Source organism: Euprymna scolopes, chromosome 18, assembly GCF_053919585.1.
Source record: "Euprymna scolopes isolate OS-2025 chromosome 18, ASM5391958v1, whole genome shotgun sequence".
NCBI lineage: Eukaryota > Metazoa > Mollusca > Cephalopoda > Sepiida > Sepiolidae > Euprymna > Euprymna scolopes.
In genome coordinates this window covers 50,520,226-50,535,029 of record NC_136499.1, presented here as the reverse complement: position 1 = coordinate 50,535,029, position 14,804 = coordinate 50,520,226, and the positions used below count along the sequence as shown (strand labels likewise).

The window sequence follows — 14,804 nt, the reverse complement described above, 5'->3', positions numbered from 1 at the left end:
TACAAATTTCATATTTAGAGATTAAAAAAAACAACAACCCAAGTTTATATCTAAATTAATCTAAATTAGTTAATTGTAATTAATTTAGTTTGAAATTAATGCAAAACTAAAAAATAATATAAAAGGAAATATAAAAAATAAAAACGATTTGAACGAAATAAGTATTTTGGCGCCAACTCTCGTGATGGGTGTTATGAAAAGTCGAAATGAAACGAAACGTGGACGAAAATAATTTTCAAAACAACCGTTGACCAATTTGACCGTTACGGAAAGTACTTATATTGTAATTATTAACAAACTTGTAGGTAAAACTTGAAGCAAATACAATAGCTGTCGTAAAATAATATGGGAAATTAGAGAAAAAGAGTGATATTCACTCGAAAAGAAAAAAAAAAAGAGTGAAGTCGTCGAAAAAGAAAAAAAAGATACATACACAAACGGCAAACGCACTTTTAAATTTACTTTTAATGCATAAAAAACAACAATCTGATTATAAACAACTGTGATGATGATTTTCTAATGTATGGTCGCTTATTACTTATATTATTATTATTATTATTATTATTATTATTTACTATACTAAATCATAAACAAATAAAAGTCTTACCGGAGTAATTCCGAAATCCATTTCATAACAAAAGTACATTATGAAATTAGCACACATGTTAGTATCAATCAGAAAATGTTTATTTAAATTCAAATAATTAAAAACAACCGATGATAACTGACTGGATCAATATATTTCAAATATTTTTTTTTATTACACACAATAGAATAAATTGTGCTTATGATATGCATTTATCGTACCGCGCTATTTTTTAAATCGTATTTTCAAGTTTTACGATATCTTTTATTATTATTGATATTAAATTGTTACACGAAAGTAGAGTAGTTACAAAACACACCTCTCTCCATGTTAAGAATGGCTTTCTAAATAACACTTCAGCACGGTACAATAAGTGCATATTTGTTAAATAGTTAACCTAACAACAAAGCTTAACAACTTCGGAAAGGGAGGGTATTGTTTATCTCCCCACGAGGGCAGATGACACAAGGTCAATTTCTATTTATTTATTATGCTTCTTTGAGCATTTCTTGTTTTAATCGATCTCATGTCAGCTTTTAAATATCCCATCAGATGTAGATTTATTCCCCCCCCCCTCCAAACCTGGTTTACCTTTTTAGGTTAGGTCTATTTTAACCTGATTAGGCAATATTTTTCTTTACGCAATTATCTTTTGGTACTTGCAGTTTGAGTTTACGGACCGTACTGAAATAATATTATTTAGAAAGCCATTTTTAATATGGAGGCAGGGGCTTTGTTAACTATTCTGTACTTTCACTTAACGATTTAATAAACAAAAGATACCGTAGAGATTGATCGATCTAAAAAGCATGGTCCTTAAACTGCACAAGTACTTTTTCGAGAAAGTTTACTCGTTTTCACTTTCCTTTGTGTGCACCTTCAGATTTTATTAAATGCAAAAAACAAAAAAAAACTGTTTTATTACCTTTACTTTATATCTGAATATTTCTTGTTTTAATTAAGATAACTTTAACAAAATACGGATAAAATTATAAATATTCCACCAGATGACCCTGTTGATAAAGAGTAAAACATTTTTGAATGCATCCGTTTTTTTTTTTTTGTTTTTTTTGTTTTCTTTGTAAAATTATTTACATCAGAAATTTCGGATCGTACTATTTGCTTTTTGTATTAAAGTGTTAAGGTTTATCAAATTGTTAGGACAAAGTACAGAATAATTACAAAACTGCCTTCTCTTCTCATGTTAAGAATGGGTTTCTAAATAACGTTACTATTTCAGCATAATCCCTATTCGGCATAAGTATCGTCGATACTTAGTATCGACCCCTATTTACCTTCCCACAAGAGCATACTTAGAAAAGATCGGTTTTAATGTGAAGAAAAATTTAGCTTCTCCTCCAAGAGACACTCTGGAGTGGTGTGGATATATATATATATATATATATATATATATATATATATATATATATTTCTTAGTTTAGAAGGATTTCTCCTTTACTGATAAAAAACAGATATTACACTTTGATCTGAGCCAAAAGGTAAAATGAAATACCGTGTAAGGTAATTTGTTTCAAAAGGTATGGCTCTATTATAAAAGGTACTTATGCAGAATACGGACCGTGCTGAAATAATATTATTTAGAAAGCCATTTTTAACATGGAGAGGGGAGTTTTTTTGTTTTTTTTAATTATTCTATACTTACTACTTTCACTTAACCATTTAAGGTCAATGTGTACTGGTTCTCCAATCTGCAAAGGGTGTTTATTCCGAAAGCTGTTCTTAATATGGCGAGGTTAGGGGTGTTTATTTCAAAAGGCATTTTTATTTTCAACCTCCCCATGTTAAGAACTGCTTTCAGAATAAACACCCTTTGCAGATTGGACAACATTGGACACATTGATCCAATTTAATAAACAAAAAAATACTGTAAAAATTAAGCTAAACGTGAAAATCATACAAGTTTGTTTTTCTTGGGGTTTTTTTTTTACTCACATTCACTCTAATTTCGACGTAAGGGGAAGGGGCTACTATTTTGGGACCATGCCTAGGAGAGATTAACAAGATGTTGGTTTACGTTACATTTAAATCATTTATATCAGTCCAGTCAGATTGCTTAGATTTACTTGTAAAATCTGCATTTATGTTACCGTGCTGAAATAGCATTATTTAGAAAGCCATTCTTAACATGGGCAGGGGAGAGTGTTTTGAAATTATTCTCTACTTTCATCTAATAATCATAAAATTTGAATTTTACTTGAAATTACTATTTTTAAAAAAACAACAACAACATGGTAACATAAGTGCACAAGCACTGTAAAATCTTGAATTTTAAAACGTATTCAAAATTGCTTTGTTATTCCAATTTTTTAAAATTATTTTTGTTGGAAAATAAAACATTTGTCAACTATATCCTGGATGTTTTATATTTTTAAATTTTTAAAATGCCACTATGCACTGTTAAGCCAATTTCTACTCAAATGAAACTTAATTCGTTAATCGAGTTCACATATTTAAACGCAAGGAATTTTGTAATCAATCCGTGTTGATTTCATTATTTAAACAGATATCATTTAGCTCGATTTTCGCTGCGAAATTTTGTAAGCATTAAAATAGATTAAATAAACCTTTATATTAGTTTGTCATCTGCATGATCGTTAAAAGGCTGGGCTTCAACCCTAACGGTAAGTTAACACTTGAACAAAACACTAACAGCCGGTTTGCCTTTTTTTGTCAACACATTCTCCGATCACCGTTTCGCAAACATTCAATATAAACATAAACAAAACTTTTTTTTTTTTTTTTTTTTTTTAAATTAATAAATATACATTACCGGCAATTTTTCACCACGCAACCAATTGTGGCCCCATTTTTTCGGCAAAATATGCATCTTAGTCGAGCTCCCCTGCTCTTCTCCTTGGCGATGTCACTCGGTAGAAACCCGTAGATTCCATCGTCCTCGGTCTTTCCCCTCTGCGAGAGACCGCTGGAAAAGAGCATGCAGAAATAATGGACCGTAATTCCACATTTACGGACTTTCCGACCGTAGATCTCTTCGTCATCGTCAGGTGCTTCGCAGAAGATACAGCTCTCCGAATATTTCTTCTTAGCTCTCTCCGTACTGGCTCCACTTTTCGACCTTCTTCTGCTCGTCGTCTCATTCTGGTTCGATCCCTGTGGGGTTGACATGGCGTACTCCTCCGATCTTCCTTTTATTTATTTAATCTTAGATTAATCTATAGCACTTAAAAAAAAAAAAATAAATAATGCAAAATCGCCAGGCTTTCTTCAGATGATAGTCCAACTTCCCGCCATCTGCAAAGCGAAGTGCCGCTGACGTCACACAAACAGTGTAACCAAAACGAGACCGGGCTACACCTAAAAGTTAAACTTGAGTTGACGAAAAACGAAAGCGAAAAAGTTTACGTTGTTTTTTTTTTAAAAGTTGTTTAAACATTATTCAACGATGATTACTGTTATTTATTTACTTAAGATTTCAAATGACAATAAATTTGGTAGATATAGATAATAAATGAATACTTTGGGGGAAAGAATGTTTTAATATTAGGAAAAAAAAAAACGGTGCTATTTAGAATTAAACCTATTTTCAAAAGAAAAAATACAGAAAAATCTTTAAAAAAGACTTTATGATGATGTACGTACTCGTCACGGAATGAAGATGTCATTCAAAAAATCACGTGAATGAATCAAATAGATTTTTTTAAAGTAAGAAAATCAAATTTTTTGACGAATCCAGAGATAGGGTTTTAAGTAGACAACTCAATTCGAACTATCAAGATCAAAATCAGCCTTGTACTATGTATAATTTATAATTAAAATCACAAAAATCATAAAAATGATTCTATCTATCTATCTATCTATCTATCTATCTATCTATCTATCTATTATGGTAAATTAACCTCACAAACTCAATACTCCCTGGCTGAGGCAAAATAATTCCACAATTACAAAACCATACCTTTAAACTCAAATTTTATTTAGTTATAACATCAAAGAAAGGTTAATGGTCCGAGTACAGTCCTTGCGAAACGGTGGGTCAGTTTTGCCTCCCAAATTGGGAGCCAGTAGTTAAGTCCTTTTGGTGAAGTGGTAGAGTGGTTTTCCTTCGAAAAGGTCCATGATAATTCATGGTGTTCTCGGCAAGAGTTCTGGTGCCTTTAATTAGGTATAAATCGAGTCCCTTGGGACCCTAATTGAATTGAGAAAAGTTCAAACATTTAGGTGATATAAACATGATGAAAATGTTCACCTAATGCCATCCTCTAATTGGGATATCTTCGGCAAAATATAAAGGTGTTCCTGCTTGTAGAGATTTCAAGTCCTTTTTCACCAAATATTTAGATGGTATAAATTGAAGAAATTGCTGTGGCTCCATTCTCGATAATGCATTCTTCTCGGAGCCGACTTTTGATGAGTCTTGCTCTTGCCAGAGGTTTTCGTAGACTGAAAAACAAATGGATGTTTACAAAAAAGATGCCAATCTTGGCCCATACAAATTAACCAATCACAGGCTGACTACAAGAAATGTGTGTAGGCAGCTTAAAATATGAAAATGGCATTGTAACTGGAATTTCTCACACACTGCCAGGGAAGGGAGGAAAAAGTAATACATAATCATTACTTCTTTCAAATACAAATTAATTAATAATACGATGAGATAAATGACAAGTAACAAGTTAATCCAATATACATAACTCTTGACTCAGACAATTTTATCAATTTCAATATGTGTTAATTTGCTAACAATTCAAATTGATATTCAATAATTATATAACTTTAATTCACTTGAAACTACTTAATTGTAATATGTGTGTGCCACTGTCTGCTGTCAATTCCAATTGAAACTTCATTAATTCTAATGCATCCAAATATTAGTTAATGATTGTAGCAAGCTGCTACTACTACGAGACTAGACTGTATTCTCACCTTAGTTCTCTCTTTCTCCCTACTCTTTTCTCTTTTCCTTCCTTTCTTCTTATACGTCATCAGAGGTTCCAGCCAATGAAAAGCGAGAATGGTTTATGTGGGACATTCGAGTGAAGGAAACGTCCTTACTTCCACGGCGACTAGAGACAGAACACACGCCTCACTCCTCAGCTCCCGTTAGGTAACCAAGAGGAGCATTGAACATTAATACAGACTTTACAAAATGCACTGTCTTTCTTTGTAACCCGAGTTTCGGGAAAACACACATATATATTGGATATATAAAACCTCATGAATTCATAACAAAGTCGCGTTACACGTTCTCATTTTTATAAGAAGACAATGTCTTCTTTTACCAGTATTTCTTTCTATTTCAGCCCTCCAGTTCTTCCTGTTATCGGAGGCGCCCCGAAGTGGGAGCCTACCGAAATGGTAACCTCTAATTAGTACCCCTGTTAATGTATGGTAATAATACCATATGATCACTATGTGGAATGTAGAGCTACATTCTTACAATTTGAACAAAGCCACTCCCCTAGGGTATCCTGCTAATTAACTCCTATGATGAAATGGTACCAGCTGTCGCAGGAATCACAGCACACCATAGGTGATGTTCCATCATTAGAAACTGAACAGGTTAGACAGAAGAAAGGACCTCCTTTCTTAATAAACTCAGTTGATACAATATCATCATTACCCTTAATTTCCAAGGGTACAAGATTTTTTAAGTAATGGACCTGTTCGCACCCATCTTTAAGAACAACAGCAGATTGAACATTATTATCACTTCCAGTAATTAAATTAATTATTTTACCAAGATTCCAAAATTGTTTGGGTTTGTTGGGAGACTTAATAAGCACTATCTCTCCAACAGATAACTTTGGGGAACAACTGCTCCCAATTTTGGCATCGACTTCTCTTAATAACAGGAGGTAATCATTGTGCCAGATATGATTGAATTTTTCAACAAATTTATTCTTCATTTCGAGGGAATGTAACAAGGCAGTCTTATTTGGAGGGTCAGAACATAATTCAGAATCATAATTATTAATAAGCAAACAAGGTTGATAGCCTGTTTATAAAAAATGATTTGGAGTTAAAATACTAAAGCCTCTGTCAGCAGAAGCAATATAAGTGAGGGGTTTGTCATTTATTGCCTTTTGCACATCAGAAAGTGCAGTCAGAAATTCAAAATAATCCAACTTTCTTCTGCCCAATTATCCCGTTAATGGAAGTTCTGTTTAAATTCTTATAACCGGGACAGAGCCGGAATCCCTTTTGAGTTAAGTTATTAACAACTTTATCAAAATTATCAACTTCGAATTTTAAATTCAAATCCCTGGAAAATAAGGCCTCAAGTTTAAAAGGATTTTGATCACCTAATTTTATAGATATATTGTGCTCCTGCAATCTCAAGGAGTCACTGCCAATTAATGTGTTCACAGCCATAGCAACTTTCTTGGTTTTTATGTTTTTTTTGCAGAACACAATTTAAATAGAACTGCCTGAGCGAAAAACGATCGTTGACTCCCAGTATCAATCAAACAGAAAAAGTAAATAGGTCGACCATGAGCTTTCATCGATATTCTAAGGACAGGAAAAATACTGTCCTGTTGTCCATAATAAGTTGTTCTGCCCACAAGAGACTTATTTCCTTTGGGGCACATAACACTAAAGTGGCTCTTTAATCCACAAATTGTACATGGAGTAAGGAAACCCCTTAATTCCTCGACAAACAACATCTGAGTGTTCACCCAGACACTAAGTACATAATTTCAATTCCTTGGCCTTTCAGCATTTAGTTTCGCAGGAAGGATATTTTTTACAGTTCTTAATCAAATGGTCTGTAGCATTACACAACATGCATAATAAAATGGCCTTCACCTCGCATGGAGAAGACGCCATATTGGATTTTGTATTAGGTGAAGAAGGCGCCAATCTTGACGTGCAACTTTCCCATTGAAAATCGAGCGGGGCGGCCATCAAACATTCCGTAATGTTGAACACGAGACATTATAGTATTTAGAGAAGGGAACCGTTCGCCAGTTCTACTCATTAATTCCCTCCTTATAGTATAAAGAAATTTTTCAAATAATACATGGGCTATCAATGTCCCCGAGGTTCTACCCTCAATAAAAAAGTCAATCCCGAAAGACTTATCAAGTTCCATCAGATCTCGTTTAACCTTTTCGAGAAATGTCATTAAATTTTTTAGATCCATTACGCGAGATGAGCTAGGAATAATCTCTTCAAAAACCCGATTTCTAATTAAATCAGGATTTAAATATTTTCCCTTAAAAGTTCCAGGGCTACATCATAGTTGTCCAATGTTACATCTAGACTGGAGACCATTTCAAAGGCTTCTCCTTCTAGCTTAGATTTAAGTACTAACAATTTGTCAGCCTTGTTCAAATTATCTGTACAAAATTCGAATGTATTTAGAAAGGTTCTGAAAGAAAACTTATCATCTAGGGATGTACCGGAAAACTTTAAACAGTTCAATTGCATCTTTATGGGCATAACCGTCGTAGGTTGAATATCTCGTGGCGTATCTATTTTCAATTTCAATGATAACAATTTTTCTTCAACTTCCGAAAAAAAACTCCTCTGAATTCTCACAAAGATGCGATTTCTCTTCATCCGGAGTCTTGCTTACTACTAAGTCTATCAGCTCATCCAGATCCTTCAACATCTTATAATTACCATCTCGCGGGACCTTAAAATATTTAGTTAAGAGTTGTTATTCTCTAACCACGTCATAGCACTATTTATGCAAAATTTTTTGGCTTCCCACTTAGTTATTAATTCCTTTAGGGCCATGATTCATCCCTAGTGAACAATTAATAAAATAGCAGTATTATCCGCAAATGTTTAACCTGGCGAATACCGCCAATATTTATTCTTCCAAAACGGAATCGTAACCACAAAGCAATAAACCCAACGCTAACGAAATTTATTGCCCTAAAATTAAGGCAACCTCACTATAAGGAATAAGAATTAAGCCACACCACTAAACTGAATTCAAAATTTCTGAGCGACACCAAGAGAGGTGCTGAAAAATGGGGGGGGGGATTAACCCTTTTCTTTCCCCCCTTTTTTTTTAGCGAATAAAATTTCAACTCACAATATTATTTGATTATTTGAGATAGATGCAGAAATAAATTCAATGTGAATATTCACTCGTGGCAATGTAAATCAAAACATTTAACAATCTCAATTCAAATCAATCAATTTAAAATTAAAATGATTATTTAATGCGTGAAGATAGAACACATTCAAATTTAGTGTGATTTTTATATTTAAACATTTAAATCAAGGAAAAAAATCATCTTCAAAAGTTTCCCTTTACTTTTTTTTTTTTTTACTTCTACAAAATCTGAACCGAAGCCATTAATTTTTTTTTCCAATTTAAATCAAGAACAAGGTAACCCACATGGGATTTTAATTCAAATAAACGTAATTTAATATACTTGTAACTTATGACTACAATTTCAAAGTCGACTTAAATCATTATCAAGAAACAATTTCAAACGTAAGGAAAATTCCTTTTATTTTTTTACCTTTTTTATTTTAATGCAAAACACATCGTTTTATTTGAAACTTAAAATTAAGCTCATATCAGCTTTTAGCGACTGAAGTTAAGTTCAAATTCAAAATTAACGAAAAGAAAAAAACACTTTTCCGATTTAACGAAACAGAAAATTTTTTTTTTTTTTTGAGTTGCAAATCGAGTGTCTAGGAATTCAATATTCCAATTCAACTTAAAAAAAATCTTCTCATTAATCAATCCCTTGGGACCCTAATTGAATTGAGAAAAGTTCAAACATTTAGTTGATATAGACATGATGAAAATGTTCAAATGATGCCATCCTCTAATTGGGATATCTTCGGCACAATATAAAGGTGTCTCTGCTTGTAGAGATTTCAAGTCCTTTTTCACCAAACATTTAGGTGATATAAATATGAAGAAATTGTTGCGGCTCCATTCTCGATAAGACATTCTTCTCGGAGCCGACTTTTGATGAGTCTCGCTCTTGCTGGAGGTTTTTGGAGACTGAAAAAGAAATGGATGTTAACAAAAAAGGCGCCAAGTAATTATTTTGGCCCATACAAATTAACCAATCACAGGCTGACTACAAGAAATGTGCGTAGGCGGCTTAAAACATGAAAATATCATTGTAACTGGAATTTCTTACACTATCTATCTATCTATCTATCTATCTATCTATCTATCTATATATATATATATATATATATATATATATATATATATATATATATATATATAAAGTAGTGGACTATCCACTTATCTAATGTTTCCTTTTCAGATTAAATATGTTTTTAACTCATTTCAAAGTGTTTTTTAACATGTTTTATTAACTGTTTGCTCGTATATATATATATATATATATATATATATATATATATATATATATATATATATATATATATATATAAACTACCTGATCAATTTGCGTGATTTTTGGTATATGACATTTTTGTTTTGTGACGTGTATGCACTCCATAAAGATTTGCCTGCAATTTAGTTTTTGAAAATAGGTTTAATTCTAAATAAGCACAAAAATATATGAATGTCGTAAACAAACAATTTTGAACTAAAGAAAATGATAAAACTTTTTTATAAAATACATTTCTTAATTTTTTTTTTTTATTTATAAAGGAGTCACTACTTGTCCGGAGGATAAGGGTTAAAGAGTGTACAATAGTCAATGGGAAAATGTCGTAGTAATCGTTAGTAGTGGAAATTTGGTAAATTGGATTACTTAAGGGGAACGGCTCATCAAGAACTTGTTTACGTTGAACTTGAAGACAACCATATTGTAGTCAGTTGGAAAGCAGGAAAACAGAACAGAGTTCCACAGGCATGCAATTCTAAGAAGGAAGCTTTGTTCAAGCAATCTATGTTTAGGTATAGGCACAGATAAAGATTGGGGGAAATTATTGATAGTGGTTTCAGGTAGACAAGTGTTTTTCATGAAAGTCAGGCCTGGTGGTGGGGGGGGGAACCATAGATTGGAGCTCAATTTTATTTAAATTTACGTTTTTTTGTTTTTTTTTCTTGAGAAAAAAAAATTGAATAAAATCATAGAAAAACTGTGATTTTGTATGAGACTATGAGACAAGAATTAATGAATTTCTATTTATTTAATTAGGACAGGTATCGAACCCGTTTCTCCTGTATGTCAGAAATGCTGGGTTTTGCATCTGTCCCGGACGTTTTCACCAGTTATTTTTCATGAAGATTTTTTTTTAATCTTTCTTTTACAAAAAGTATCAACACCTTATCAAGACCAACTGTCAAGCAAGAATAAAGATTAATGAAATGGAACTAAGAGAAGAATAACCTTATGAGAGGATTGAAAAAATTAATAGGGATCAATGATGAGTTTGAAAAGTTAAACAGTTTCTTAAAAAATTCGAATAAAATTAGTGTATAGGCAATAATATATATATATACAACGATTTATAGGCAGCTTACTTTTACTGGCTTATATGTGAACTGGTCGTCCTTTGTACCCAAATCATGCAAGGTCGGCTTAATTAATACGCTGGTACATACAGTTCTCATGATATGTTCACCTAATAGATTAGACTCCGAACTTAATAAAATCACAGAAATATTTATCAATAATGGTTATCCCTTAGACCTTTTTGAAGACTGCATTGACAAGAAGGTTGATGATTTCAAATCCCCTAAAATGTTTGGGTCTGCAAAGTGCCCGGTTTATTTAAAATTACCGTGGATTGGGGACAAGAGTATTAAATTGTCGAAACAGATTGTTAGAAGTGTTTATAAATGCTTCTACTCTGTTTCCTTGCGTTTGGTATACACTATGAGACCTGCTTTTCCTTCTTTTCGCAAAGATAGTTTGCCTTACACCCAAATTAGTAATATTGTTTATCAATTTAAATGCTAGTGCGATGCTGGTTATGTCGGGCGAACATCTTTGCATTTGCTAACTCGTATAAACCCGCACGTTCCATCTAAAATCAGACAGGGGAGGGTAGGATCCGGTAGTCTTCCTCCTTCCGTAGCCTTGGATTTTGCTATTGGCCAAATTTGACAATCCATGCTGAGCTGATAAATATAAAATAGAGTGGTTCGAGGTGTTATACAGAGCAGACTCCAAAAACCATTTAAACATTTTGGAGTCTGTCTCTATTGCGGTTCGAAAACCTTCTTTATGCTAGCAAAAGGAGACAACTCAAACGTTATTTCTCTTTGGGGAACATTGACCCTTTTCTACCTCGTTTTTTTTTTCTCCCTCGTTGTGCCAAGTTTAGTTTTAGTCTGTTTTAAACACAGTAATTTCAGATTAAATCTTACTTTTAATTGTTTTTTTTTTCTTATTTCTGGCACAATTTAATTTTTTAATTTCGCCAGTAATGTTGTTTTTGTATGCTATCGATTTCTCCTGACGAGATGATAGCTGAAATAGCTCTCGAGAAATTTCCGCATATTTTATTGAAATCATTATATAAATTTTGTACCTCTAAACGTTTATATATATATATATATATATATATATATATATATATATATATATATATATATATATTGTATTTTGTGTACAGAAAGTTGTTAGATGAGACAAGTCATTGGTACCGTCGGTTTCTCAGATGAGTATTGGCTGAAGAGAGCTTGATATGGATACCTTAAACGGTCCTAATCAGCGGGCTTGAAATCGACGGTACCAATGACTTGTCTCATCTAACAACTTTCTGTACACAAAATACAAAAACGCTCTTATATTTCGGATTTTCCTTTTAATTGAGTACTCTGCTGGATTTCTTTTTCCAAAATAAAATAATCACATATATATATATATATATATATAGTCATCCACATACAATACTGTTTCACTGTTTCACAGCTCATCAGTGCTGCTAGACAAGCAACTACCTCAAGCTAGGGTTGAAACCTGATCGACCAAACGACAGTCGGAGCTTCTAACCATTGCACTATATGGCTGTGCTATGCAGGCAGTGAATTAACAATCTTTTGATATAGTCCAAATACCTAAGCTCAATTTGTTTAGACAAAGAGCATTGCTTCATACACCAATAGTAATTTGTATATCACTTCCCAATATGCTCAACTCAAGATAAGGAGCATTATAGTCATCCACATACAGTACTGTTTCGCTGTTTCACAGCTAATCATATATGTTATATATATATATATATATATATATATATATATATATAACTACTTCCTTTACTTACATAAAATTAATATACAAAAGTATAAATTTATACGTAAACTTTAAGTATTTACTTCAAAATTGCTCAATACATAGGTAGAGCGAGTTAGTAATTTATAAAATATACATGGCAATTAACCTACACTGAATATTCCGCATTTGGATGAAACGCGGAATATTCAGTGTAGCTTAATCGCCATATATATTTTATAAATTACTATATATATATATATATATATATATATATATATATATATATATATATATATATATTCTAGCAAAAGTACCCGTCGTTGACTGGGTTGAAAAACAGCCTACAGAAAATGAACTCTGATTTATGAAAGTATGATAAGTTATGAAAAGGAAGGGTTGTAAAGAGATAGCTTCAAATTTGGGGGTATCAAAACCAAACCAAAATATGATGAAAGTAAAAATAAAATAGATAAAGCACATAATTTATTATACCATACCTGTTCACACTGAAACACTTATCACAATATTCTGTGGATCTATATTATAAACCTTGTTAAACTTTGTGACATATTTCCATTCTATGGAGGTCAGGCGAACACCCCATAATTTTATTATACCATATTTCTTCAAACTAAAACATAATTATCAAAGTATACTTACGCAGATAGATATGAAAAGTTTGTGCCTATTTCCATTCTATGGAGGCCAGGCGCGAACGCAGACCTCACAATTTTATTATACCATCCCTATTTAAGTTAAAACATACTTATCAAAGTATTATTATGTACATCTATATCAAAAACACTTGTAAACGTTTTTTTTTTAATTTAAAAATTTTTTATTTCCATACTTTGTGGACCAGGTGCGTATGCAGACCCCACAATTTTAATGAATCATCATTATGCCAGACCATTCCTGTGTCTCGATACATCTTCTATCATTATATATGATCAGTTTTCTATAATAGTCAACCATATAGGAGCCTATTCGTGACCAGACACACACACACACACACACACACACACACACACACACACACACACACACACACACGTTCAACTTTATATTATATATATATCCCCGAAACAGTGTTTCATGGTAAACAACTGATGATCCCTTGAAAAATAAATTATTGGTACTATAGTAAATTCGAGAGCGAGTTGATGCAGTGATTGCAGGTGATTAAATAACTTACTGACTAAATGGTTTTCTAACGAATGATAAAAAAAATTTTTTTATATAATTTTAAAGGTTAAAAACTTCAAGGACTATATATATATATATATATATATATATATATATATATATATATATATATATATATATATATATATATATACAGCTATCGAACTTTACACTTAGGTGTCCAGAATGAAAATGCTTAAAATGGTTTCTGCACATAAACTCGATTGAATTAATAAAAACAAACAAAATATTTTAAGCTAATCAATTAATGCATTTTTCTGAATTTATAAAAAATGCCGTTTTGATCCGCCCTGAACGCTATAAAAGACCAGGTTTTTCTTCAATATAAAGTTGAGCCTGTAATAATGTTCTTTTATTGGGTTTGTCACAGTACTCCGTTTACAAGTCTACTGCTCTCCTTTGAAGCGTGGGCATTTAGCCATGTTCTTTAAAAAATTTGGAGGTCCTCTTTTTAGAGGTTCCAATTTGGGAGGAAGATGTTTGGGGAAAATGTCGATTTTAGGGAGACATTTTTATTGAAAATCGTTTTTAGGTTTATACTCAAATGCAAGAGAGTGATAGAAATATTAGATGAAAAATAATGAACTCAATAGTATAAATTCACAAAAGATATTTTACATGTGTTTAAAATGGAAGTTTATACAGATAGGGAAATACAGAATGTTTCTTAATATTTTAGAATCCTTATAGAACAAGAGGGATTAATTAGCTGAGATATCAAAGGATTTTTAGCTGATAATTTAAGAGCCATGAATTATCTACAGATATGAAAATTGTAATCAAAACTTTCCTACTCAATTATATATTTCATTAAAAATTATTAATAAGAATCAATGTTCATTTGCTTTCATAGTAGAAAGTAGGTGAGTAACTTTCTAGCAGAGTAAAGAGAGCCCACGTTCTTTGCA

At 32.1% G+C, this 14,804-nt stretch overlaps 1 protein-coding gene across 1 annotated transcript in view; it reads right to left on the bottom strand.

Annotated features, from left to right (window-relative positions):
* The window catches only part of LOC145297616 (uncharacterized), a 43,082-nt gene extending 38,949 nt beyond the window's left edge, over positions 1-4,133 (bottom strand). Inside the window, exon 1 of the mRNA XM_080143686.1 lies at positions 3,378-4,133. Within this exon, the coding sequence (XP_079999812.1) occupies positions 3,378-3,733 (356 nt within the window). The 5' untranslated portion in view covers positions 3,734-4,133. The remainder of the gene's footprint in view (positions 1-3,377) is intronic.
* Between the last annotated feature and the right edge of the window lie 10,671 nt (positions 4,134-14,804).